This window comes from Watersipora subatra, chromosome 4 (genome assembly GCF_963576615.1).
Source record: "Watersipora subatra chromosome 4, tzWatSuba1.1, whole genome shotgun sequence".
NCBI classification, from domain to species: domain Eukaryota; kingdom Metazoa; phylum Bryozoa; class Gymnolaemata; order Cheilostomatida; family Watersiporidae; genus Watersipora; species Watersipora subatra.
Window position 1 is genome coordinate 49,043,276 of NC_088711.1, and position 27,959 is coordinate 49,071,234.

The 27,959-nt window shown below is 36.0% G+C and overlaps 1 protein-coding gene across 1 annotated transcript in view; it reads right to left on the reverse strand.

Annotated features, from left to right (window-relative positions):
* LOC137395235 (glycerol-3-phosphate acyltransferase 1, mitochondrial-like) overlaps nucleotides 1-27,959 on the reverse strand; it is a 61,665-nt gene that overhangs the window by 13,484 nt on the left and 20,222 nt on the right. Inside the window, exons 7-16 of the mRNA XM_068082085.1 lie at nucleotides 27,076-27,172; nucleotides 26,353-26,489; nucleotides 25,546-25,642; nucleotides 23,846-23,993; nucleotides 21,537-21,622; nucleotides 20,481-20,594; nucleotides 19,883-20,117; nucleotides 9,316-9,386; nucleotides 4,737-4,909; nucleotides 1,673-1,800 (exon numbers count right to left, since the gene is read on the reverse strand). Of these exons, the coding sequence (XP_067938186.1) occupies nucleotides 1,673-1,800; nucleotides 4,737-4,909; nucleotides 9,316-9,386; nucleotides 19,883-20,117; nucleotides 20,481-20,594; nucleotides 21,537-21,622; nucleotides 23,846-23,993; nucleotides 25,546-25,642; nucleotides 26,353-26,489; nucleotides 27,076-27,172 (1,286 nt within the window). The remainder of the gene's footprint in view (nucleotides 1-1,672; nucleotides 1,801-4,736; nucleotides 4,910-9,315; nucleotides 9,387-19,882; nucleotides 20,118-20,480; nucleotides 20,595-21,536; nucleotides 21,623-23,845; nucleotides 23,994-25,545; nucleotides 25,643-26,352; nucleotides 26,490-27,075; nucleotides 27,173-27,959) is intronic.

Sequence of the window (27,959 nt, forward strand, 5' to 3'; positions counted from 1 at the left end):
GGTTATTTTTTATAATTCTTTGAGGTGACAATTTTCAAAATTTTACAAATGCCACCATAGTTCAAATCGTTGTTAGAGGACTACTCATATAATAAAACTATTAATAATAATAACTATTTTAAAAAACTAATTCTATCATTCCATCACCAAGCCTAAGCATTTCCACACCTACCCTTCTGTGCCTCATACGGACTGCTAGTTCATCAATTTTGTTTTAACAAATGATCCAGGTTTCCATTTTTAACTTTTGCACATAGAGCAAAAACTTTAATGCTATTACTAGTTAAAATCTTGAGCCTAGTTCTTTCGAATTTACAAAAAATTAGCCTATCTTTTTTCTATAAGTCGCAAACTTTTTATGGTTTGGCCGGGGGTGTGCCCTATACTCCAAAGCGACTTATGTGTCAAATTATTGACACACACATTAACACCGATCGAGCGACAAAAATAAAAAGAATGAGATGGTGTGAAACTCGTAAGGAAGTGGCAGCAAGCAGAGGCTACTTTGACTGAAATGGAAATTAAAAAAAACGTCAATTGCGGGCTAACTGTTAATATTCTACATCCAGTATCAGCGTAGTCAATAAGTCACGTTGTGGATGAAGATTTCATTGGATGTTAACAGCCGTTTATTTGGATTGATGCAGACGATTTGGTAAACTTCTTAGCATGTTATCAATGCTATAGTTATTACAATAACTCTTAACATGTTATATTAACATGTTCAGTAGTGTCATGTAGCGTAAACATACCGTTCAGACTGTTGTTGCCTCTATCATAGTTTTAAACCATTCATCATTTTAATGACATGTAGGCTACTGGTATTCAATTTTACCAAATAAGTTTCCCAGAAAAGGACTAATACTCCAGTATTACTTATATATGATTTTTGTCCACATTACGATACATTCTATAGTATATAGTATATTTTATAGTACTATGTGAATTTTTATAAACTTATCGACCGGAAATTATGGTAACGTAAGTGCAATGTCTTTTTATAAAACTACTTGCTCCAACGCGCGACAGGTTCGGTAAATAAAGCAAATATCGGAAAGGATTAACAGTGTATGTGGAAGTATGTCTGCACTCCTTTAAACTCTCCATAATCTCTGACATGTTTATGAGTGTCTGAAAGCTTACAGTTTGTAGCTTACATCGTCTGATGATAACAAGAAATAATATGTCGTCTTATGTACGCTTTTAACGGCAAACTAAAAGCACCAACTTGAACGGGTTAAAATCATTTAGTACCAAGTTTTTTTTTCTTAAAAAACAAAGCTGTGAAGCAGCAAAAATTAAATTTTTTTAGCAGCATTCAAAATAGATTATAGTTTGTTATATTTGTTTACCTAGATGTTGATTAAAGCAACATATCGCTGAAAACTTTTAAAAAAAACAATTTCAGGTTGTAATTTACATATCAGAAACAAACACTCCCATACAAAAGCACAGTTAATATTGGGGGTGAAATTCATCGCTGAAATATGGCCCAGAGCAGATGCTGCGGTCAAGTGTCAACAACTTCGGGAAGTGAAGCACTTAGGAGGCCAACTGTGGTGACAACGCATAGCTTATCACTATGATGTCACAACGCGAGTGTCTTTACGCAATTGGTGTCATTTTGAGTGATGGTGTTACGCAATAATAAGACCTCTACCACTGATCTTACCGATGAGTGATTTCATCTGAAATACTGTGAGCACAGGAGAAGAATAATAGCTCAGTTCCAAGATATGAGGTAGAGAGAGGTTGGGAGTGAGTCTAATATTTCTATTCTCCTCGTCATACAGGTCACACCTGCAAAGGTTTAAACATGTGACATGTCAGCCCTTCAGCCACAGCATCACATCTTACCAGGCCTTATTCATAATACGCGAAACGCTTACATGAAAGAACATTTTTTCAAACTACAAATAATTTAATTTCACTTGAATAGCAAATAAAAATGCTTATAGAGTTCTGACTAAACCCAACATATCCAATCTATTTCACTAGAAGTGATTCACTATAAAAGAATAAATTGTAAACTTCTGCTAAAACGTGTGGCTATATCTGCATTATAAACAGTCCAATATTTCAGTCTTTGCTAAAAACCATCCCATGATTATTAATCGTAATTATTATAGTTCAATTCTAGAAATGTACAAATTGAAATATTGAAATGGTGGCGCGAGCCAATCTAGGCTGTGCATGGGCCCCATAAGTGCGCGCAATAAACAGGTTGTAAAAATAGAGCACCTCTTTTTATTTATATCCCGTTTAGATATATATTAATTTTTTTGTTTCGTGTTAAGATCAATAGAAGAACCTAAAAATGATTTTTGGAAAAGGCGGAACACAACGGTACAGCGACTTACCCAACAGTAAAACGAATAAGGCTAGAAAAGTAGAGGAATAACTAATGAGGGTATTCGTAGGTATGAGTTAGAATTATACCAAATCCTTGCGTTGTGACTTGAGACACAAGCATCAGGACGAGTAACATTGACAGCGGCAGCAAACAATGTAAACACAATTGACCATCTTTATGTACAATTTATGTTTTGAAAAATGAACTCTACGATTACCAAACCTCTCCCAAAAACCCGCTGCAACAATCTCACCATCCTGAAACAGCGCAACCATTTTTTATAACAAAATTTAGAAGTATTAGAATTCTAAAATGAATATTAGAATAATATAATAATTATTATTTTAACAGCTGGTAAATTATTAAAATTATCACAGATCATTTTTCCAGCTGCCTGTCAGACGCTTTGGACCCAACTACCATCGTGATGTCTTTGCTGTTGACTCTGGATATTTAGGATTACTTATGAGCAAGTGCTCGCGTTTCAGTCAAATATCTCTCACTATTTTAGGAACATTTCTGCAGTGTTTGTCTTGACTGAGGTACACAAGAGCGTATAATAACCGAGTTGGGGGAGGGGGTGCAGGACAGTCAATACACGACGAACATTGGGCTATTGTAGCCCACAAACTTTAGCCACTTATATAAATCTCAGGCCATGGTTTTTACTGCTCCATCACCAAACTTGCACCCATCTACAGTCAAAGCAGCCAACTCAATTATCATACAGCATCATATACCCAAATCACTTCAGAACCCACCATAACTCTGTAACGATTATAAGGGTTAAGATATTGGAGTCTGACAGCCACAAATGTAGCCTATGACATAGCCCTATGTGCGGAGCATCCCAAAATGATTCTTACGGACAGCCTCTTACAAGCTCATTACAAGTGACTTTGTTGAATATAGGGTGTACGAAGGTGAGCAAAAGGTTTATCATTTGGTCTTCAGGGACTTACAAGGCGAAAGAAATTGGTAAATATACACGATAAGGATTCCTCAAAATACTTCTTTACAAACGCAGGATAATGATTCCCTGTAAAAAGATAAAACTTATTTCCAACCACTCTATTAAATTACTACGTGGCCTTTAATAAAGGCACATTAAATTTTATTCAACCGAGTTTCTAAACAGGAGAACATAATTTCTTAAAATTCATTATTAGAACAAGTCATGCATTTCTATTCTGACCAAATACTGTTGTAACAGTGCTATTACATCTTATCAGCTTTCTAAAATAGCCATCACTATACTTCTGCAATTACAAAAGGTTTGCACCAAATTTTCACAAGTAGTTCACAATGACTCAGACAGGCCATTTATCAAGTGGGAATGTTGATAGGTGTTTGATTACACGTTTGGTGCCGGCAAGAAACCAGGTGAGTTTCAAATTCACCAAATGCTTGGCTCATCTATCAATAGCAGAGAAAGGGGAGGTTAAACGCTATCCCGTTATTAAACGTTGCTTGCGCCGGAAAACATATAATTATATCAATCAGTGTGGAATGATTGCCTGCTGCTAAACCTAGACTACAAATAATTCTACACCAAATAAAAGTATTTGCATCTATCAAGTTTCATGTCAATAATATTCATAGGCACGGATAGACAACTCTCAATTATCATATATTTCGGCATGTAAGACAGCCTTTAAAATAAAAAAATCCGTAAAGGTTTGGAGTCAACTTACAACCAGGAAAAATAAAAGTCAGACCTTGAATTCAATGTGCCGATTTTTCATTCTACATAAAAAAGTAAATACGACTTTAGAGTTGTAAATAAAAACAGTAGATTACATACACCTCCATTTCTCAATAAAACTAGGTATTCCAGTACATTTGAACTTGGGATACGGTGGCCCTGGGAAACAGCTTTTCCGACTTACGATGAGAAATATGATGTTTTGCCAGCCCGTGACTACGCAACTTTAAAAAAAAATTACTAAGAAGCCGATACAGTATTGGCTGAAATCCTCCCACAATGACTGAAAGTGATCAAAGACGATACCATTGTTTACAGCCAGTTAGGTGAAAAGTCGGTAGAAGGTTCCATCGTTTTTTTAATGTGAACAAAAATAATTTAGCAGTCGTCTTAAACAACTGATATGTAAAAACTCATAAAATTTTATCCAATTTTGTACCTTGTCTTATTTGGCGGTCACTTTTATAGAGGAAACTAATAGGTACATTTTTATGAGAGCAACCACACAGCTGCCAATTGGTTTTTCAACAAATGAAACAAGCGCTGCAGTTGGTTGTACACAGATCTTACAATCAAACAGATTTTCAAATTTCTCCATCCTGAATGGAAGCATTTTTTACTAAACACTAATGCAGTGATTGCATGCGCTTAACTTGTACAGTGTACTTGACTTCTCACCATGTAGCCTCAGCGCCATCTTTGTCTAAAGATACAAGTTTGGGTCCTAGAAGACGGCACGCATGGGCGATAATATCTCTAGACTTTCCAACAAATCCTAAATCTCTGTTTGAGTTGAGAATCGTCTCCCTTAGCGTGTCCACTGATTGTATAAGGTCCACAAGGCAGACACCCTGTCATACAATAACACATAATATGACATGTAACGATAATATCAGAACATATACCATAGTTTTATTTACCATTATTAAGTAATACGATGCTAATATTGCAATGACATGTAATACAGTGATCTCTCACTTTTTGCGGGTAATTGAGACCGGCGCCTCCCCCACTATAAGTAACAATCTGCGAAATAAAAATAATATTCAAAGTTAATTTTTCATTAACTTAATTAACTTTCATTAATTCTTCATTTTCCTTTGTTCTTCGATTTCATTAAATGATTTTGAGAGTCAAGGGGGTTAAGAGACATGATTAACAGTGTTACAAACGCATTGCACTTTTACACTTTACCAAACAGAAAAATAGGGAGCTGCAGCAGCTGCTATCATGTAAAAATGATGCTCATGTAGGAATCTCATGAGACCAGAGTATGAGAGGGATTTATTTTTTGTATTATATTCTTTGTATAATTTATTGACTTTTTTAATTCTTCATTTTTTATTAATATTTTTATGGTGGTCCATATACACTTATGTTTATTATGATGGTCCATTTATGGTCAATTATGGTAAACCATAGTGCCATATTTGCTAGCAGACCATATTAACAGAGTAAAAAAGCGATTATCTCATTAAACTCTACAAGCAGGAAACTTCAAGATAAAAGCTTTAAGGTGTTATCACATTGTCCTGTTGCATAGCGGCTAATATGGTAAAAGAATTTTTTATTGTCACATAAGCCTACATGAAAAATTTGAAAAAAATCAGTCGTTTTTACACTTCTAGGGCTGTTAGAATTTAGAGATCTTGCATGTATGTGCTTGTGTAAACTTGTGCTTACGTAAACTTTACATAAACTGATAAAACAACATAAAAACAGACTATCGGTTAACTTTACTAACCTCCGTAGTATTATAACAGTTCTAAAAGCTAGTGATAACAGGCAGCAATACATTCCTAGTAACGTCCATATTCAGCTAAAAGTAACATTTATTATCCTTACAAGTACAAGTTTATCGTAGGCAAAGTTCTACAATAGTCCAGGATCACAGAAAGGGGTGTGGCGATAAGGGTTGCACATATTGTAATGTTATTCAGTTTACCAAGTTGATAGCAGGTTCTAAAGCTATAAAACAATAAGTTCCACTTGCCATTGACCTGCACTACTGCTAGTGGGCAAGCAGACATGACAATTATAAATTATTTCGCATGAACATTAGTCGCAACTAAAACACAGTTATCTCCCTAGTGATCATTTTCACGAAGTGCTCAGACTTTATCGGCGACCATAAACAATCCCTTCGCTTCCAAGTCTCATGAATCATCCAACAAACCTGAGATGAACCTCATCACAATCATGTCTTGTCAACTCCATCTAACGCATAAAATCATGATTCTGCAGATAGCAATTTAACTGAATATTAAAAATATTATGGCAATTATTTTGTTGCTCTTGATAACCTTGCAGACATTGCAAGCTTTAGTTTATCGCTTGAAAAATGAGTAAATTTAGTAAAATTTTAATAGGAATATTTTAAATACTTATCAATCAAATAAACCCTCTTAAACAGTGAATATCATAATACTAATTATTACTGATAAATAGACAGTACCGGGTTACCTCACTCCATGAGACGACCCACATAAAATAATTCAGCCCAAATATGAAGATGCAAACATCAAATATCTACATACTAGCCAAATGCCCGACGTTGCGCGGGTAATAGAATAGTAAACTAATGAATTTGAGTTAACTTACTTTGGATCTTTACTAAAATCTTCACTATAACAAAACCCGAGTTTCGACCTTATCATACATCTATATGCTATTCTATATATAAATCTCAGTGTTTGTCTTTTTGCCTTTTTGTTAAACCCTGTGTCCAGTTATAGCCATTAAAACCTAGCAATCAAAAATCCGCACGGCACTGGATTTGATCTCAGGACCTCCAATTCTAGAGGCGGTGAACTTGACCATTAAGCTACACGGAATACCTTGGCTTCATTGAGCAAATAGTCATCATATTGGTTAAGATACTCATCCTTATAGCGCTTGCTTGAGGTTAATAACTAGCACTGTTGACCATTACGCGTAACGATTGTTAAACTGGTGCAAAACACTGGTGTTGTTTTACTAAAGATTTCACTTTTCAGGTACGTTACTCAAATTCATTAGGTAATTATTCCCTTACCCGTGCAACACCGGGCATTCAGCAAGTATATTAATAAATCCCACTATGTCATTGTGTGTCTGTTAAACCGCGGAAATGCTATGCGTTTCCACATTTTTTGCCCGATTTTATCTAAAATTCCCACGCATATACTCTGTGCCTTCCGCCAGGTCACTAAACATATTTGATTTCAAAACTTTATAATTCCTGAAACCACCAGCTTCTCAACCACCTGCAGGCTATCTGATTGATAATATGGGTCACGGTCACAGAAACCATGGTTAAGTCGCAAATCACGAAGTTGAGTTATTCGACTTTAAAGTTGCACTAACTGAATTTATAATTTTGGTAAGGAGTTTTTGTAACACGTGCTTCTGGACCAATCAAAGAGTGATCTTTTTGAATCTGAAGTCAGTTTAAATAATAAATATCTTAAAACCTCAAAAAAACCCTTAAAACTGTTGCTATGCTAAACAGGAAATACTAAAAAATGGCATCCGAAAAACGTAATCGTTTCTTTTTTGCCGATTTGAAGGATAATTCTGACATTTTGGACACTTATAATGAGTACTTTGGTATTCCAACTGATGCCAAAAGCAGTGTAAGTAAAAGGAATGACCATGATATATTCCTAACCATTCTTTTAAGATTTTTACAATATTTAATTATAAGAATAATTATTCGATTTTATAAGATTTGATTATAAGAAAAATTATTCGAATTTGCAAGATCAAAGTATAGAGTGACCGATGATGTGCAATATGTTACTGTTATTATTTTTTAAACAATTTGTTGATCATACTAGGGTTGTGCTCAATATCGCGGCACTGCCAAGCTGTTTTTAATATCTGCAAAATTAGGTAATACATTTTCTTATAGATATACAGCCATTTCTATGACAACCAGCCAAAATCTGTTTAGATTTTGAAATTCAACATAATGTTTTTGATATAAAGACAGAAATCTAGATAAATATCACAACCTCTTAATATTGGTTGCTATGACGTTTTGAAATGTAAACAAGACTGTGCATCGGTTTTCGTTTCTCAGACTTTAACACCAGTTTTTTCGGAACTATGTTTTCGCACTGATGGTAAACATGCATTCAGTTTATTGACCATAAAATCTGCTGTATTTAAGCTAGAATCAAAATTTTTTTTGCAAAATAACTGTGAGAATTTTCTCCTTCTGTTAATGCAGATAACTCTAAATCTAAATCTTATAATCCCGATTTGACCATGGTTTCTGTGATCATGACACATATAAGAAACCTCAGGCATCGCAGAGCTAGTCTGATAATAAATATACTTAGATATTCAATACAGCCATAAAATAAACCATCCAGCTATGTCTATGTAGATGAGTAGCTCACTTCATAACTGCTTCGATTAACACTGTACATTGATCGCATATGAGCCTCACAGACAGGCTGGTCATTGCTGCTCTAACATTAGAGTTGACAGAGACAATTTTATACCCGAAACACATTTTAATGTATGAATTGAGAGAGCCTTGTAACAACTAGACTAGTTCATGAAAAAACTTGGTACTTGAAAAAAGTAAACTAGTTTTAATAAGTTTTTTATAATATACGAGTTCGAACCCTGTACAATGCAATATCTTTTCCCAAACTCCCACCGCGGCTTCGGATAGATGGACTTGAATATTATTATAGTAAAGATTTTTAATTAAAAAGCTGAAAATCAGACATTTCCACGACTACAGTGCATTAGAGATACTCAAATGTGCTTAACCATTTTAGTGGCATTTGTGATGACAAAACGCCACAAAATATTCATATCCTGTAGCAACTATGACTGGGCTATGTTGAGCAGAGCTAATGTAGTCCTGTATATCAGTAGTAACTGAAGATTATACGGTGAGAGCAACTTGTTTATACAGACGGAGCTAGATTATGTCTCTGAATAAATAAAATTAAGTTAAATATAATTCTGACCATATTTATTATTTGATGTCCACAGAATAATAATTAGGCTGAATTATCCCGTGTGACTCACCAGACACAAAACCGTTACAAATTAACTGAGACTCTGTTATGAGTTAGCATCTATACATTACACCATAGACACCCGCCTTTTCTTGTCAATCCTCTTTGTAACTCCATTCCTGACCATATATACCTCCTATTCCTTCCCTGACATACACAATTAAGCTTCCAGAAAACCTATTTCTGCTAACATAATAATTCGTTCTGCCGTACACGGTAAGGTGCAGATCCCTTACCGATCTGTGTTTGTTGAGAAGATCAAAGGCTATGACGTTGGTACTCATCACTGCAGCAGACTGCATGCCATCTGCAACAGTTAAAGATGTTAGGAGTCGATTGAGGTGTGAAGAGTATGGAGAGTAGATGTCTATGCAGTAACTAGCGTAGAGAGTTGGTCAAGGAAATATGATGCATGATAACTATATGCAAATTCTAACATATCAGCAAAGCCTGCCATCATGTGATTGATTGAAATACAGAACAAAAAATGCAAACTACATAAATAGAAGTCATCGCCTTGTCTATTTGTTTTTAGCTTAGATTTTGCGGCGAATGCGACCTATTCTGGACTCTAACTCAACAAGTTGCTTTGCAGTTGTTAGAGTAAATTTTATGTATTTTTCTAAATTAACAGTTTTAATAGCCTGGGAAAAATGGTTATGAACTATCCATACGAACACACATATGCTAGATTAAACATTCATTAAAAATCAAGTATTCAACTGAGCTCATGAAAGAAACACTGCGAAAACACTGGCCAACTTGATCGGAAAAAGTGATCATTTTTAAAATTGTTCTACTGATTTTCTCCTCTTTTAACTGAAAGAAAGTCAATCAAGCTATCAACAATCGCATGAGCTCCTGAGATGGTTCAAAACTCCCAATCAAGTCAATATATGACATTCACTAATGATAAAACAGACTCTACTGTAAATGGTTGTCTCTGCTATATTATAGCTTTGACAAATACATGGCGATTAGCAGAATAAGGGAGGGTAGATGAACCATTCAAAAGAGCATATTGCGAAACATATTAAAAATTCGAACCCTTTTAAAAAAAGGGATTCTTAGTCCAAAAACATTACCACACACACATACACACAGGATCAATGTATCATTTTGACATAAAATAATTATAGAGGTAGCTGAATCAGCAATTATCAATAAAGCATAGATTTCCTCTGGACCGCTATTGTCGGCATCTGAGATTAGGCAATACATTCTGTTATGCCAACCAGCCCTATTACTCATTCATCCTGCCAACCTTTGCCAAAGTAGAGGCGCGACATGGTACTTGTCAAGAGTGTCATTTATTGACAAGTCAAGCCTAGTGCTACCCGCATGCTGGAGCACAGACTCGAGACAATTGACTGAACTACCCCATATCGTAGTGAGAAAAGTTGCTTCAGGAATGCTAGTTATTCACTCAAATCAAGTGTTTAGCTATTCATTGAAGAGCTGAAACCCTAACCTAAAAAAAACTTGAAATATTCAAAACAAAGACATTGATTAACCTAAGATTAAATATACATGAGGGCAGACTAGTTTCGGTGCATATGCATAGCGTACTAATTGTTATTCCAACAACATGTTTTGTCTTGCCTTTCTAATGAGCTGTAGCAATTAGGTGCGTATGTCACAAACTTGTCATCGCTCCTTCTATACCTTCACGCTAACTTCCCGGCAGGAAGGAAGCTATGCATATCAGATCTAATCATAGTAGCCATAAACATGCATTTTCTCCACTCATGAAGAAAAAGCAAATGATTTTCAAATGAATTTTTTTGTAAATGCGCAAAACGTAACTACTTCAGTTTCTAAAATTACCAAAACCAAACAATTACAAAATATTTTTTACAACTTGAGATAGTTTTTAACGATCAGATTTATACTTGATATCATGATTGCAACGATCACAATCCTAAAATAGCCCATAAATCATCTGACAAAACAATGCACAGGCGGTGAATCTGATAGCATCCCTTTGACTAAAATATTTGGTCAAGAAACTGAATCATTGAGGGTCTTAATCTTGCGTTCACTCTGGTTAATTTATGCTTGGTTCTCAGGCACCCGATGCTGAACTTTTGCCACCGAGCTCTGAAGATAAACAGACCTTTCGCCAACAGCATTTATGGTAAAAAGAAGACATCTGTGATCAAGTTGTGGCCATGAGCTTTCCAAATGTTATTCAGCATTCCAGCAGGGTGGGCTCAACAACACATGGGATAAATGAAAAACTTGGAAATGCAGATGGTGAAGGAATTAACAAACACAGGTGTCTGATGATTTAATTGCTACAATAGCATTATTCTATTAGTAACAAGAAAAGCCTATTTTTAATGACACAGAAAATTATTTATGGTAATAGTGTGCGAGAGTTGACATGAACAATCGACACCTTCCTTTGATTCGAAAAGCTGAATGAATTAGCTGAGAATAATAAAGCTTCGAGAGAAATATGACATTCGGAAGGAACGAATCACTTTGCAATCCAGTGATGGACACCCCTTTACAATACAGTGATGGATACCCCTTTACAATACAGTGATGGACACCCCTTTACAATACAGTGATGGACACCCCTTTACAATACAGTGATGGATACCCCTTACAATCTAGTAATGGACACCCCTTACAATCCAGTCACGGACACCCTCTACAATCCAGAGATGGATACTCTTAGCAAATATACATCTCATCGCCAACACTGATTGGTATCTCAAAATGTTTTGGGGGTTCAAATGTGAACGAATTAAGCAACAAAGTTGCTAACCTTAAGTAACCTTAACCTTCTAACCTTAAGCAACAAAGTTGTTAGAGTGACTTTTGGCTCAGCTCTGTGTTTCTTATCTCCATAACAGTTTTCTATCAAAGTGTTGGGGGTAAAGACTGACACAATAAGTCAGTAAGTTTAATAAACTTACTACCATTTTTACTATCTATCGAGTCCCTCAACTACAAATATCTACTCCAGAGAATACTAAATGGCTACTAATAGACATCCATGAATATGTACATATTATAGGGCCCTGAAGATATCTATGGCGAGGAACTTATAGCTATATACAGTGCAACCCCGCCATAAGACATTAATCCGCCCGGTGTTGGCATGGTGAGGCAAAAATGTCGTATAGAGGATACAGAAACCTATAGTAATTACATGTGTCTAATATTGTGCTGGGCACGGGTGATAAAACTCGTTGGACTCGCCGGTTTATCTTTTCTAGAGTATCGGGTAATAAAGCTTTTGAGCATTTTGGTCTGGCGGGTTCAGGTTTTGACTTGTGAGTTCGGGTTTTGTTACACGGATCCGTAGAGTGGACAAAAACTCGGTCTATTGCGCCCTGCTCTCTAAACACTGTTTAATAACCCACCTGTTAACCCTTTGAACACTGGCCTTATTGGTCATTGCGTGTCAGTAACCCTGGGCAATCTGTCAACAATCCGAAGTTTTTAAACTTTTATTATATATATCTGAATGTGCTCATAATACAATGATACTTGGTAAAACACTAGTACAAAACAGTTGAGCAACCCGCATAAAATGTCATCAAACAGAAAAAAACAGTACTTTATCATTATTTGGGCTAAAACTATAAAGGTTTGTACGATTTATAAAAACTCGTAAAAACATTTAAAATAGCATCATATCCATTGAGCACATGTTCATCATTATTCTATTACTCAAAATATACTGGAAAATTGTAATTAGTATTATAAAGGTCTTTATTTGCATCACAATCATTCATGACCTACCGACAAACGAGTCGTGTCAATTTTTTCGCGATGTCGTTCAAATAAAGTTTGTTAATAAAACAAAGGAAGTAGGTAAAGATATTTGAAAACTGTTACAAATGGGAGTAAAATTTCTGGTCTAATATCTTGTGCAAAAATTAATTTGATTAATTTACGCTGTTACTTGCAAACGTTTTGTAACCAAAGCCATGTGGATGCCGGAATTCCGGCAGATAGAGATTCTAACATACCCTAGGCCATGCCTGAAAACTGACAGTTGGGGTTCAAACTTCAAAGGACTAAGGCTGCGAGCACGAATATCGGTCATTAGAAAATAATAAAAAACAATAAATAAATTGAATAGAATCATAAATGCATTGTAAATTTTAAAATATGTCTGATGTTTGAAAATTTTAGACATAAAACCCGTATCAACAAACCTGATACCCGAAAAACCCGCTGGCCAAAAAGTACTCGTGCCAAGCACTACCATCTACCCGATACTCGAAAAACTTGAACAGAAGGGGACGAGTCTAATGCACGAACCCCTTGGTAAAAAAGATCAAAACTTTATATACGTACTGTACTTATTAAAACTGAGCAACAAAATATTATAATAACCTTAGTAACTACAGTTACCTTATAGTTAACCTAAAAGCACTAGCTTCACTGCAATGGCATTCATTTTCTCACTTCTTCCTTTAACACCATTATCAAACTTAGGACCTATGGTTAACGAATTAAAGTTATGTAGTTATATACATAAAATAAATGAAAGTTCATAGTAAATATTATATTAAATGTTAAAATGTATAATAAACATTCACTTTCGCTTACTTTTCACTAATTTTCGTTTCACTCGCGCATTAACAGAACACAAATAATCCTGAACTAAGAGGGATAGCATCGTATCCTTTTTATGCGTTGTGGGAGGGATTTCGGCGAATAACATATTGGTATCTTATTTGTCTTTCCGATGTCTCTAGAACGCCCACAGCAAATTTGAATTTCAAGAAAATTCTTTGTTGATATCATATAAAGAAAATAATGCGGTATTACGAGGGCGGAAAAAGATTGTGCTCCACATCGTGAGGCTAAAAACCATATAACAGGATTTCTACAGAACATCTACATATATGCATTTATTACTTTCTAATTTTTTTGAGCATCCAAAGAAATGCAATTAGTATTATGGAGTTCTACAGACATCTATAGAGATTTTCTTATTACTACATCTATGGAAGTGCAATTAGTATTATGGAATTCTACAGACATCTATAGAGATTTTCTTATTACTACATCTATGGAAATGCAATTAGTATTATGGAATTCTAAAGACATCTATAGAGATTTTCTTATTACTACATCTATGGAAGTGCAATTAGTATTATGGAATTCTACAGACATCTATAGAGATTTTCTTATTACTACATCTATGGAAGTGCAATTAGTATTATGGAATTCTACAGACATCTATAGAGATTTTATTATTACTACATCTATGGAAATGCAATTAGTATTATGGAATTCTACAGACATCTATAGAGATTTTCTTATTACTACATCTATGGAAATGCAATTAGTATTATGGAATTTTACAGACATCTATAGAGATTTTCTTATTACTACATCTATGGAAGTGTAATTACCATTATTGCATTCCACCAAAACAATGGTGACAAACATGAACTATGTAAACTGCCTTTCAGGAACTTTCTGTAACACTAGCAGGTTTGGAGCAGAGATTACTGTTTTTAGAAAATTATAAATAAGGTGTGAAACAAGTTGATGCCATTGCACTTGAAAAGCCTTCAAAGCGTACAAATTTGATTCACAATATATCTGTGTTGGCAAATTGTTTTTTACACAAAACCATTCTGTTTTCTCCTTACCACAGGCAAGTTCAATATCCGACTATGTAGTTGCTATTAATATACTGATCAGTTAATGATGGAACTGTTAATATGATCGACATACTAACCCCATTTTTTAGGCTAAGATTCAAACAAGACCATCTTGACTGAGTGAATGAATAAAACAAAAATTCATTTTATGACTAGAGATACTTATGCAAAGTGGTACGAGCTTGAGGTGTTTGATGAATTTATATAATGCATACTCATGCTGTGAATCATGCTTGTGATATTCATACATGTATATTGCTGAGGCACATACAATAATGTACGCAATTGTATATTTATATAGCGCATAATCATACAATGAGGTACGTAAGTGAATATTTATATACTGTACACATAGTACAATCTGGTTTGATTTCATGAGACACCCAGCTCCTCAGGTGACACTTAACTGGCGAGGATTCTTCAATTAATCTGTATAATATTGCTACTTTAACTAATGACTAGGAAATTCTGACATGCCAGCTAAATTTCATAGAATAATAAGTTAATGCATGAGTATGTTCTAAACTCACTGACTGAGTAGACTGAGACAAGGTTTGAAATGACAAGTCTTTTATGATCGTTCAACTTTGATGTCTTTGATGTCACTATCGGATGTGGCCAAACCGAGACAATTTTTTTAAAGTCATGCAAAACTTTGTCGACTGATAAACCAGCACTCATGAAACTGAAAAACGTAAAAGCAAACAGCTATGATCATAGTTAATTTAACTTCGGTCAGGGGTAACCAAACTTCAACTCGGATCGAATAGTATAATAACAGCCAATACATTTGTCCGTTACATCCTTCAGTATAATAACAGCCAATACAGTTGTCTTTTACATCCTTCACTACAGGTTTACTATCTAAATGATAATCACTCCAAACTAACACTAAATAGCATTTTTGACTAACTTTTTGACTCGCGCTGTTTTGTTGAAGTGAATGCTTTTCGGCTTCAATTCATGGGATTAACTCATAGCCTACTTCAGTCGCTTCAGCAAACCATTGAGCTCTTCAACTCATGGGATGGACCCATAGCCTACTTCAGCAAACCATTGAGCTCTTTAACACATGGGACTGACCGATAACTGACTTTAGTCATTTCAGCAAACCTATGAGCTCTTCACTTCATGGAATAGATGCATAGCTGACCAGTTGCTTCAGCAAACAAGCAATTTACGGTATAAACCTATAGCTGACTTCAGTCATTTTGCAAAACTAATGAGCTCTCCAATTTATGGGGTGGACCCAGGGCTGATTTCAGTTGGTTCAGCAAACGTGAGCTCTCCAATTTATGGGGTGGACCCAGGGCCGACTTCAGTTGGTTCAGCAAACATGAGCGCTTCAATTTATGGGGTGGACCCATAGGTGAACTCTTAGCAAACCTATCAGGTCTTCAGAAACGACGATTAATAACCGCTTTAGGGTCTAGATGCAGGCTAATTTATCATTACAACTAATGAATGGGGTTTCTATTATTAAACCTTTAGTTTCTGTTCAGTGCCTGCACACACCCAACTTCATTGGGGTGATGCTCTCTATTTACAACGACAAACATTTGGTGTGATCGCTGCTCACAGACCCAGAAACGCAATCAGTTTGGTGCCTATAAAACCATCCTGGTGTAGCCACTCCTGTACTACAACATTGGGGAAGTTTTTCAAAACATTTTTTCCAAAATAACTACTTGCACTTAACCGTGGGACATCCTCGCCAAACTGAATATGATTTTCATAATTTAACTATCAGAGATTATCTACAAACGTGTACGAGTAAAGTTATCATGCGCTTTTTAAAATTTCGCAACTCGAATAACAGAGAAGTAACTCGAAGCAACTCGAATAACATCCATCACTCACGGACCAGGAAAAGGGTTGTTACTTAGCAATAAAAAAAACCTCAACGTCAGAAGGGAAATAAAAGAAGGACACCTGACATTACATTCACTGATAACGAAGCGATTTTTGTAAAACAAGCCATATAAAGGTTCAACAACTGTGGCACAGGTGACCCAATCACAAGTCACCTCGCCGTACTTCACCAGCCTGATTTGCTTCCTTGCTCAAGCTTTACCAGATGACAACAAACTTCTCGACTGTCTGGCACTTGACAAAGGTCAGAATTTGATTTACTTGGCAAAGTGGCACGACATAACACAACTCCGAGGGATATTGGCAAACTCTCTTAATGCATTCCAGAAACTCAATGACCTAGGCTAATGTGACATATGTAGCGCTTCCAATTGGTGTTTATCTATCGGAGTACTGAAATGAGAATGCTATATTTGTCATGTTTTTAATGCGAGTTACGATTTGCCAAAAAATATTCGTTAAGGATGAACAGTTCATGAACTTTGAACCAGTATTAAACTCTCAAGGTCAAAACATGAAAAAATGTCTAAAAACAATCAATGTATCGGATGTAAACATCAAAGATAATGACAAAAATATTCAACAATACAATTGAAATATGACAGTAGCAGGGAGAGTAGACAAGCAATGATTCAGAGTTATATTCTCTTTGAAGGCTATTAGTTACCCTGGTATAGTCAAACCTCCATTAATAAACCATTTCAACATACGGATTTTCCAACATATGATGCAAATATTTGACTCTGCACCCGAAGTAATTTTCTACAAACAATGTTCAAAGTTTCTCCAACAAAAAGCTGTTTCATAAGCTAGTTCTAACATGAATTAGTTTATACTTCCCTTATTTTACGCTAGGGTAAGTTATACTATGAATCCGTGTCACTTACTCTATGTTAGAGTAAGTTATACCATGCATCACTGGCACTTTAGAACCCAACCACTGATGAGACTATGTTTCTGTTCACTTGTCTCTAAAGTAATGAAAAAAACTTTTTCTACAGATTATTTTTTTGTTAATTATTACAGTTTGGTCTTTAACATAATTTTATATAATGAATTATGCAGCGCAGATTAGCCAAGTATGTTACAAGAATGCAGCCAAGCGATTAAAGCATGTGGCTGTAGTAACATATGATTAGATAGAGGTAAGTAACAGACCAGTGGCTGTAGTAACATATGATTAGATAGAGGTAAGTAACAGACCAGTGGCTGTAGTAACATATGATTAGATAGAGGTAAGTAACAGACCAGTGGCTGTAGTAACATATGATTAGATAGAGGTAAGTAACAGACCAGTGGCTGTAGTAACATATGATTAGATAGAGGTATGTAACAGACCAGTGGCTGTAGTAACATATGATTAGATAGAGGTAAGTAACAGACCAGTGGCTGTAGTAACATATGATTAGATAGAGGTAAGTAACAGACCAGTGGCTGTAGTAACATATGATTAGATAGAGGTAAGTAACAGACCAGTGGCTGTAGTAACATATGATTAGATAGAGGTAAGTAACAGACCAGTGGCTGTAGTAACATATGATTAGATAGAGGTAAGTAACAGACCAGTGGCTGTAGTAACATATGATTAGATAGAGGTAAGTAACAGACCAGTGGCTGTAGTAACATATGATTAGATAGAGGTAAGTAACAGACCAGTGGCTGTAGTAACATATGATTAGATAGAGGTATGTAACAGACCAGTGGCTGTAGTAACATATGATTAGATAGAGGTAAGTAACAGACCAGTGGCTGTAGTAACATATGATTAGATAGAGGTATGTAACAGACCAGTGGCTGTAGTAACATATGATTAGATAGAGGTAAGTAACAGACCAGTGGCTGTAGTAACATATGATTAGATAGCGGTATGTAACAGACCAGTGGCTGTAGTAACATATGATTAGATAGAGGTATGTAACAGACCAGTGGCTGTAGTAACATATGATTAGATAGAGGTAAGTAACAGACCAGTGGCTGTAGTAACATATGATTAGATAGAGGTAAGTAACAGACCAGGGGCTGTAGTAACATATGATTACATAGAGGTATGTAACAGACCAGTGGCTGTAGTAACATATGATTACATAGAGGTATGTAACAGACCAGTGGCTGTAGTAACATATGATTACATAGAGGTATGTAACAGACCAGTGGCTGTAGTAACATATGATTAGATAGAGGTATGTAACAGACCAGTGGCTGTAGTAACATATGATTACATAGAGGTATGTAACAGACCAGGGGCTGTAGTAACATATGATTACATAGAGGTATGTAACAGACCAGTGGCTGTAGTAACATATGATTACATAGAGGTATGTAACAGACCAGTGGCTGTAGTAACATATGATTAGATAGAGGTATGTAACAGACCAGTGGCTGTAGTAACATATGATTAGATAGAGGTATGTAACAGACCAGTGGCTGTAGTAACATATGATTACATAGAGGTATGTAACAGACCAGTGGCTGTAGTAACATATGATTACATAGAGGTATGTAACAGACCAGGGGCTGTAGTAACATATGATTAGATAGAGGTAAGTAACAGACCAGTGGCTGTAGTAACATATGATTACATAGAGGTATGTAACAGACCAGTGGCTGTAGTAACATATGATTAGATAGAGGTATGTAACAGACCAGTGGCTGTAGTAACATATGATTAGATAGAGGTATGTAACAGACCAGTGGCTGTAGTAACATATGATTAGATAGAGGTATGTAACAGACCAGTGGCTGTAGTAACATATGATTACATAGAGGTATGTAACAGACCAGTGGCTGTAGTAACATATGATTACATAGAGGTATGTAACAGACCAGGGGCTGTAGTAACATATGATTAGATAGAGGTAAGTAACAGACCAGTGGCTGTAGTAACATATGATTACATAGAGGTATGTAACAGACCAGTGGCTGTAGTAACATATGATTAGATAGAGGTATGTAACAGACCAGTGGCTGTAGTAACATATGATTACATAGAGGTATGTAACAGACCAGTGGCTGTAGTAACATATGATTAGATAGAGGTATGTAACAGACCAGTGGCTGTAGTAACATATGATTAGATAGAGGTATGTAACAGACCAGTGGCTGTAGTAACATATGATTAGATAGAGGTATGTAACAGACCAATTTCAATGAATTTCAATTTCAAAATCAATTAGACAGAAACGAAGATTTTAAAATCAATTACTCCAATTTTGTTTGCAAAGCGCAATTAGACAGAAACGAAGATGAAAGTGAAATTAACAAAAAATGCAAAAGCTAACAAGTTACTCACTATATATGATATGCTTGGCAAGACCGCCTATGACCACTTTTTCATCATCTTTGCGCATGTCAATACCATATATGGAGTTGTCACTCTCCGTCCTTGGCAGCATAGCTTCTGATTGTCCAAGAGCTTGAAGGTCTTGCATGCTATCCCTGACAGAAGGCATCCCTGGAATAGCTATAGGACTGTCTGCTCTTCTTACCGTTGACTGAAGCGCACCTTTGTTTACTGTTAGGTACTCCTGATAAACATAATAGTAAGCAATATGTAGAGTTGTCTTCTCAAATACTACCCAATAATGAGAGGACAACTTCTTAATGACTCCATATAATTCTGTTGGTCAATGGACTTGAGAATGTACTCGGTACATATGATTTTGTAGCTCCGACAGAAGTGCAGGGGCTATGAAAACAATACACGAGACTGAAAATTTTTAAACATAATTTCTGGTCAATAAAAATAGCTAATTACGGTACATTTAACCGAACGCTAAGCAACTCGTTTTGCTCCCAAATGACAAACTCTAAAGTTAACTCCTCATTGGGTAAATGATCTATCTCCAAGACCGTAGATGAAAAGGACTATGAAGAAATCAGAACCAAACCTTGAGAGAAAAAGGCTGTGAGAAATCGACTCTGATATTACCAAACGTCGTACTAAACAGCTTCCAAATGGCCTTCACAGTTGCCCAGAATGACTCCGGCTTTTTAGGCATGCCCTGCAATAATACATAGAAATGACAACACAAAATTTTAACTATCCACTACAGATAGGTACTAGTAGCGTGTACATCAAAAAAGCTACAGTTGCAATACACCTAAGGTATACGATGAAAGTACATAGAGTAAACCTTAGATACAACAGTCAATAGTCAGAATAGATGTTTAATTTTCATAAAGATACCAAGAGTATTAACGACTGATTATTCTTATATATCAATTCTAATCAATCATCTATCAATATTTATCAATTCACAGCTCCAAGTTGAGAGCTGTGATATTCTATGAATTACCTAGAAAGTTGAGAGCTGTGATATTCTATGAAATACCTAATGACAGTTTAAGTTGGTTTATGAGAATGAAAACCTCAGAATGTCCAAATTGAATTTGTTTTCTTTTATATTTTAGTCTTAGCTAATTTCTAGTCAACTGACAGAATTTTCAACCTAATTTTATGCCCAGCATTCTTAAATAGGTAAAAAGTCAGTGAATGACAAGACAGGGCCCTTGGACAAAGAGCGAAAGAAAGCAAACAACTCCTTATTAATCACGCTAAAAAGTATCCAATTAGCTGATAGATCAAACTTTGCTATATCAGTAACTGTGAACAGCCACGATGAAAAGGGAAACATTGTCGACTTGCTGCGATACATCAATAGTTGCAAAAATAACAGGAAGTCACATGATCAGAGGCCTGAATCTCACTTGATGTTTAACCTCCTTTTTCCAACTGTAGCTACTATTTACTAGATGCTAGCAAAGAAGCCTCCACATATTCTCAATTTGGGGAGAAAGTGGAGAGTTATATGAATATGGGAAATATGGAGAATAGGGCAGGTTTGGATTTATTTTGACTAAGTAATAGCATAGATGCGACTAGCCCTTCATATTACCTCTTGAACTAACAAAGTATAACGTCAATCACTACCAGGACGACTCACCATTTGCTCACGAGTAAAATTACCATCCATTATCTTCTCATAACTAATGCTGACAGGAACTATCAGGGCATCATTCCTCAAAATTCCTGCAAACGAAACCAAATTCTATTATTCCTGCAGATGCAAAACACTCCATCTTCAGAGTAGTTTCTTCAGGTTCAACTCAGGAAAGCGAAGCATACAGTCTCACCTCAACATACAAGCTTAATGCGTGCTGGGACTGAGGTCACATGTCAATTTTACTTGTGTCTCAAAGCACTATTTCCTATATAAAATAACTAAATACAAATTAATCTGTCACTACATTATGAAAAAAACACATAAAACAGGATATCATGATGGAAAAACGTGTTGTTAACTGTTGTAATTCAGTACTTATGCTAACAAAGTAACAAATACTTATTTAGTTGTTAAATCTGCAATAAATGTAACACTACTATGCACACTACTGTAAGTTTTTACCTTCAAGACAGATGTAGTAATTAATGGCGGTCTAAGAGAAACTTGACAGTTCGATAGACTAGATTTTTGTGATGCTTTGTAACAGAAACTTCGAATTTAACTCAAATAGATTTTGCCCGGTCAACCTCTGGCCAGGCCTTCGACACATTTAAAGCTAAATTTAAATCTCTTATTAAACTTAATTTAATTTTGTTGTCTAAAGTTTTTATTTGCCATTTCTGGTTTGGCGGTTTTTGCTTTGCGTTCACTACAACTTTTAGCCAGCCATTTAAAAACTTTTTAAACTAATACGAGGAGAAAAACCGAGTGATGCTGTTTCCGAAAATGGCCTCTCACATACTTGGCCATACAGAGGCCATCAAAAACCGGCTCGTATGCTCGTATCTCACAGATTCCTCAGAAGAAACTCGCTCAAAACTCTGCTCATATCTCGAGTTTCTTGCATGTTGGGTCAAGAGGTCAAGATGTCTCGTATGTCGAGGATATGACTGTACTTTAAACAGCTAATTTGTCATTTTTGAATGAATGCAAAATCTTGCAGCGAAGAAAATCGAAGGTGAGGCCAGTATGAAGATTTTGACAAATTTCAAACCTGGAAAAGGAGCACTGAGTACAATAAGAATTTTAGCAAAAATGTTGCCACCATCATCAAGGGTGTGTTTACTCTAGCTAATTCCTTGTCAGCTGACCAGTGAAATGCAATATGAAAGCGATGAACTAAAATTTCTGTATGAGTTTTGGTATGTTTCATGCTACTAATGGAGAAAAATCCTCCGGTTTTCATACCAATATGTAATCTATATATGTGTATTCATCGCTTTGATTGTCCAGCTACAGCTATTAATTTTGCACTGCGCCCACACGTTACGAAGTCCCAGTTATAAAATTTCGATCTAAGGCATTATCATATTTGACATATCGTAACCACACGCTAATTATTTTAGCAAATAGCCCACACGTTACGATGCCCCGTTACAAAAGTTTTCTTCGTAAGTTTCAATTAGTATATATGGGTGAAGGCCAATTCTTCCCATGTGGACATTTATAGGAAAAGCTTCGACATTCTCTTTCCGTTCGGTCAAACAAAGACAGTAAGATATCTGATTTTTACATTTGAACCAGTATCAATTGTGTAGTTGTTTTTGTAATATTTTGTGTAGTTGAAATAAATTGAGAGCAAAAACTAAAACCACTGTGAAGGTTTTTAAACTTCGTCAATCAACTGTAACTTTTAAACTTCATATCATGAGAAAAATGTTTTGTGCAGGTCCAATAAATTTAAAAAAATAAAACAACTATGAAAGGGTAAAGATATAAATGTGAAATAATTAGCAAGTAATAGCTAAATTAAGTCTGTTTTGCTTCGATTACAATAAGAGATGATTCGGTAATGATACAATTAATACGAACTGAGAAAACAAAATAAAAATCCTGAATATGTTGAATTAATAATAACAATTTTTGCGTAGAAGTATGTGTATAAAAAAGGTTACTGTACCATCAGAAGCTATCCATCAAAACTTTTCTCATGATATGCAGTTTTAAAGGTAGAATGGCAAATGTTATATGTTAAATACAAATCAATTTTCTTACCAAAGACTTTTTTATTACCCGGGCAATGCCTGGTAGCACAGCTAGTAAATCACTAAAATACTAGAGGTATATAGACCGCAACAAATTTGTTAAAGCTCAACAAATGAAATAATGTGATATGTTAGACTTCTGTATCATTTGTTATGTAATCAGTCTTCTAAATAAACATTTATAATTTGTAGGAGCATGTAAAAATTGTCCATTATAAACGTCAGAAGACAACTCAACATAAAGGAATACACGGAATGCCCTACCGTCAGTATCATTGCGCGATTCTAGCACCCAGTTGACTACAATGGCAAGGAGGCCTGCCTTGGGATAATAAGCCTTCCCACTGCGGCTCCGACCACCCTCTATGAAAAACTCGAGACTCTGTCCATGCTTCAGAAGCTCTTGCACATACTAAAGACAGAAAAAAACTGATGCCAGCACGCACATGCAGCCTTCTCGTGTTACAGTGAGTCTACAGGCCTTAGTCAACACGGGGTCTGCATACGCTCTAAGACACACAGCTAAATAGTGGTGAGACACACCTATGAGTAGAAGGAAGTGAGACACACCTACGAGTAGAAGGAAGTGAGACACACCTACGAGTAGAAGGAAGTGAGACACACCTATGAGTAGAAGGAAGTGAGACACACCTACGAGTAGAAGGAAGTGACACATATCTACGAGTAGAAGGAAGTGAGACACACCTACGAGTAGAAAGAAGTGAGACACACCTATGAATAGAAGGAAGTGAGACACACCTACGAGTAGAAGGAAGTGAGACACACCTATGAGTAGAAGGAAGTGAGACATATCTACGAGTAGAAGGAAGTGAGACACACCTATGAGTAGAAGGAAGTGAGACACACCTACGAGTAGAAGGAAGTGAGACACACCTACGAGTAGAAGGAAGTGAGACACACCTATGAGTAGAAGGAAGTGAGACACACCTACGAGTAGAAGGAAGTGAGACATATCTACGAGTAGAAGGAAGTGAGACACACCTACGAGTAGAAGGAAGTGAGACACACCTATGAATAGAAGGAAGTGAGACACACCTACGAGTAGAAGGAAGTGAGACACACCTCCGAGTAGAAGGAAGTGAGACACACCTACGAGTAAAAGGAAGTGAGACACACCTACGAGTAGAAGGAAGTGAGACACACCTACGAGTAGAAAGAAGTGAGACACACCTATGAATAGAAGGAAGTGAGACACACCTACGAGTAGAAGGAAGTGAGACACACCTACAAGTAGAAGGAAGTGAGATATACCTATGAGTAGAAGGAAGTGAGACACACCTATGAATAGAAGGAAGTGAGACACACCTATGAGTAGAAGGAAGTGAGACACACCTATGAATAGAAGGAAGTGAGACACACCTATGAATAGAAGGAAGTGAGACACACCTACGAGTAGAAGGAAGTGAGATACACCTGAGTAGAAGGAAGTGAGGGACATCTATGAGTAGAAGGAAGTGAGATACACCTGAGTAGAAGGAAGTGAGGGACATCTATGAGTAGAAAGAAGTGAGATACATCTATGAGTAGAAGGAAGTGAGACACACCTATGAATAGAAGGAAGTGAGACACACCTATGAATAGAAGGAAGTGAGACACACCTACGAGTAGAAGGAAGTGAGATACACCTGAGTAGAAGGAAGTGAGGGACATCTATGAGTAGAAGGAAGTGAGATACACCTGAGTAGAAGGAAGTGAGGGACATCTATGAGTAGAAGGAAGTGAGATACATCTATGAGTAGAAGGAAGTGAGACACATCTATGAGTAGAAGGAATTCAAACAAATCCACGAGTAGAAATGAGACATGTAAGAGTATAAAAAATTACGTTTGTGAGCAAAGATAAAACAAATCCGAAATTATTAGATATTAAAAAAGATAAATTGATTGTAAGAAATAAATGACAACTTGGAGCAGTTATAAAAGGTGACATGTAAAGATTTGTACCTCACTGAGCACAGCCCTATACAGGTGATCTTTCTTTCCTTCTTCCTTGTCAAACCTTCTTCTTATGAAGAACCCACCGAGAGACCTGAGGATTTGTCTGCATAGAGCAACCATGAGCGGTGTAAACGTAGTGAATGAAAACAATACCACTTTTCACATCAAAACTCTTACATCACAAAACAATTTTCTTTTCAAAATTGCTGCTACAAAAAGCGAATCAGAAGCCTCTATAGTTCTTAGCATATAATGGTGAGAGTCTAAATGGATCAGGAAAGGTATGTAGAAGTAGGGCTTGGATATTGTTTTCAACTTGTATTAACTATATGCATAACTATTCCGTGATGTAGCAAGGTGATCGAATGACTCACTTCGTATCGCATCGCTGGAAATCCAAATATCTGGGTTCGATTCCTGTGCGCGGCAATCTCTTTTCCTAACGGTTATAGCGTGGTTTGGGACAGACACGGTTCTTATTATAGTAAAGATTGTATGGACAACTCTAATTGTGTATATAGGGCACCATGTACGACTTTATTAAGTCTGAGTATCGCCTGAGATCTGGCATTTAGGGTGCCCCCAGACAATTCATATAGCAACAGCAAAATAGGTAGTATTAATGCATGTATAAATGACCGGTCCACCAAATGACTTGAAGGTAATATTATTGATAGACTTCTTGTCAATTTCTTTTCATCGCTTGCCCGATACAGATATTCATATTGTTACCAATACAAGTACCTGAATGAACAAGCAACAACTATCAAAGTGACAGTCACACAGAGGCATGTAGAAGAAACTGACACTAACCCAAAGCCAAAGATATTGAGATTGTCTCCGGCAGCGACGTATGGAGCTCTGATGCCGTAGTGCCAGAGAATGTATGTTATTAGCACATAATCGAGGTGACTACGGTGCATGGGCAGGTATATCACAGGCTTTCCTGACTATAAAAGCAGAATAGAAATGAAAGGAGACAAAACTCAACAACAAATAATATCGATGCTCTAAGATATTTGATGTGGTAAGAATAGTTGCCTACTATTAAAATAGAAATACTATTTCAGAAAACAAGAGGGTTTGTGAAAGCACAGAACACAACCATTAAAAGCCAGCTGCCAAGCATCCTTTAAAATGATAGACTTTGTTTTAATCACGAAACTAATTTTCATCTAATTTTTACGAAGTTTTACTAAACTATGAAAACTTGATGTCACCTTGTAAACTAATCAATTGTCCTCTCTTGCTGTGTGAATGAGATGACAACTATGGGTAAAAGCATAACTAACACAAATAAAATAAACTATAAAAACAAGACATCTAAATGGAAATCAAGTATGAATATTTCTTGAATAAACACGGTTTATTCACAGAGGCAGCATTATACACTAACATAACTGTGCCAAAGTAGAAGAGTATAGAAGAGCCAATCAATTTGAACAATTTATCTAGAGACACTCATTCTGCCCAAACACTCATATTAATTCCTAAGCGCTAAATGGGGGAAAAGCGCAGTGACAGGTGGATGCTTACCAAAGAGGCATCTTTGAGAGAACTCAGTTGAGAGTTTTGCACTTGTATAGAGTGTAGAAGGTATCCTAGCACCGTGTTGAGAAACCAACCGGTTAATCTGAAATATGGACAAGCTAGCTTTAATAGAAGCCATCGCTGATGCAGAGAAGTGTGACAGAAGTGCTTAGCCTCAAAAATAATTATAACAGTTTTAAATGTAGAGAAATTTTTAATCACATGGTTAGAAATAGGTAATGTAAACTACTAATGTTTACAAAAGACAACAACTGCCAAAACTAGTCATACCTTGACATTCGGGTGTCCAAAAATATGAGAAATATGAGATATGAGGAAAATTCCAAGCATATATTTGCCCTCAGATACGAAATAAATTTGAGATACAAGCATTTGAGACAGTTTTCGATGCTGCCATTAGGTGGTTAAGTATGCGAAAGGCTGCTTAGGAGAACAGCATCACTCGGCCTTTCTAATCAGAACATCATTTTCAAAAGTTTTAAAAAGCCGGCTAGAAGTAAAGTGGAGAGCGAGTCGGAGTAGGTTAATTCTTTCTTATGTCTTTACAAGAGAGATGACATGCAAGCTTGGTCCCAGAATGCATTAAACTGTATGTCGAGGTATGACTGTAGTAAGAAATTAATTCATTCCAAAATTTGCCCCGTGTTGACACTGGGGCACATACTCTTATAATAAGACAAAATTTGCTTGATTCAACCCGCAGCCCAAAATACAACAATAAATACGTTAAGTAATGACCAATGACCAAAAATTTTTTTATTTAGTTATTTATAGTTATTTAGTTTTTTAATAAAACTATAATTCATAAAGTAACAACATGAATAATAACAGTAATAACAGTAATAACAATAATAAGTAATAACAACAAC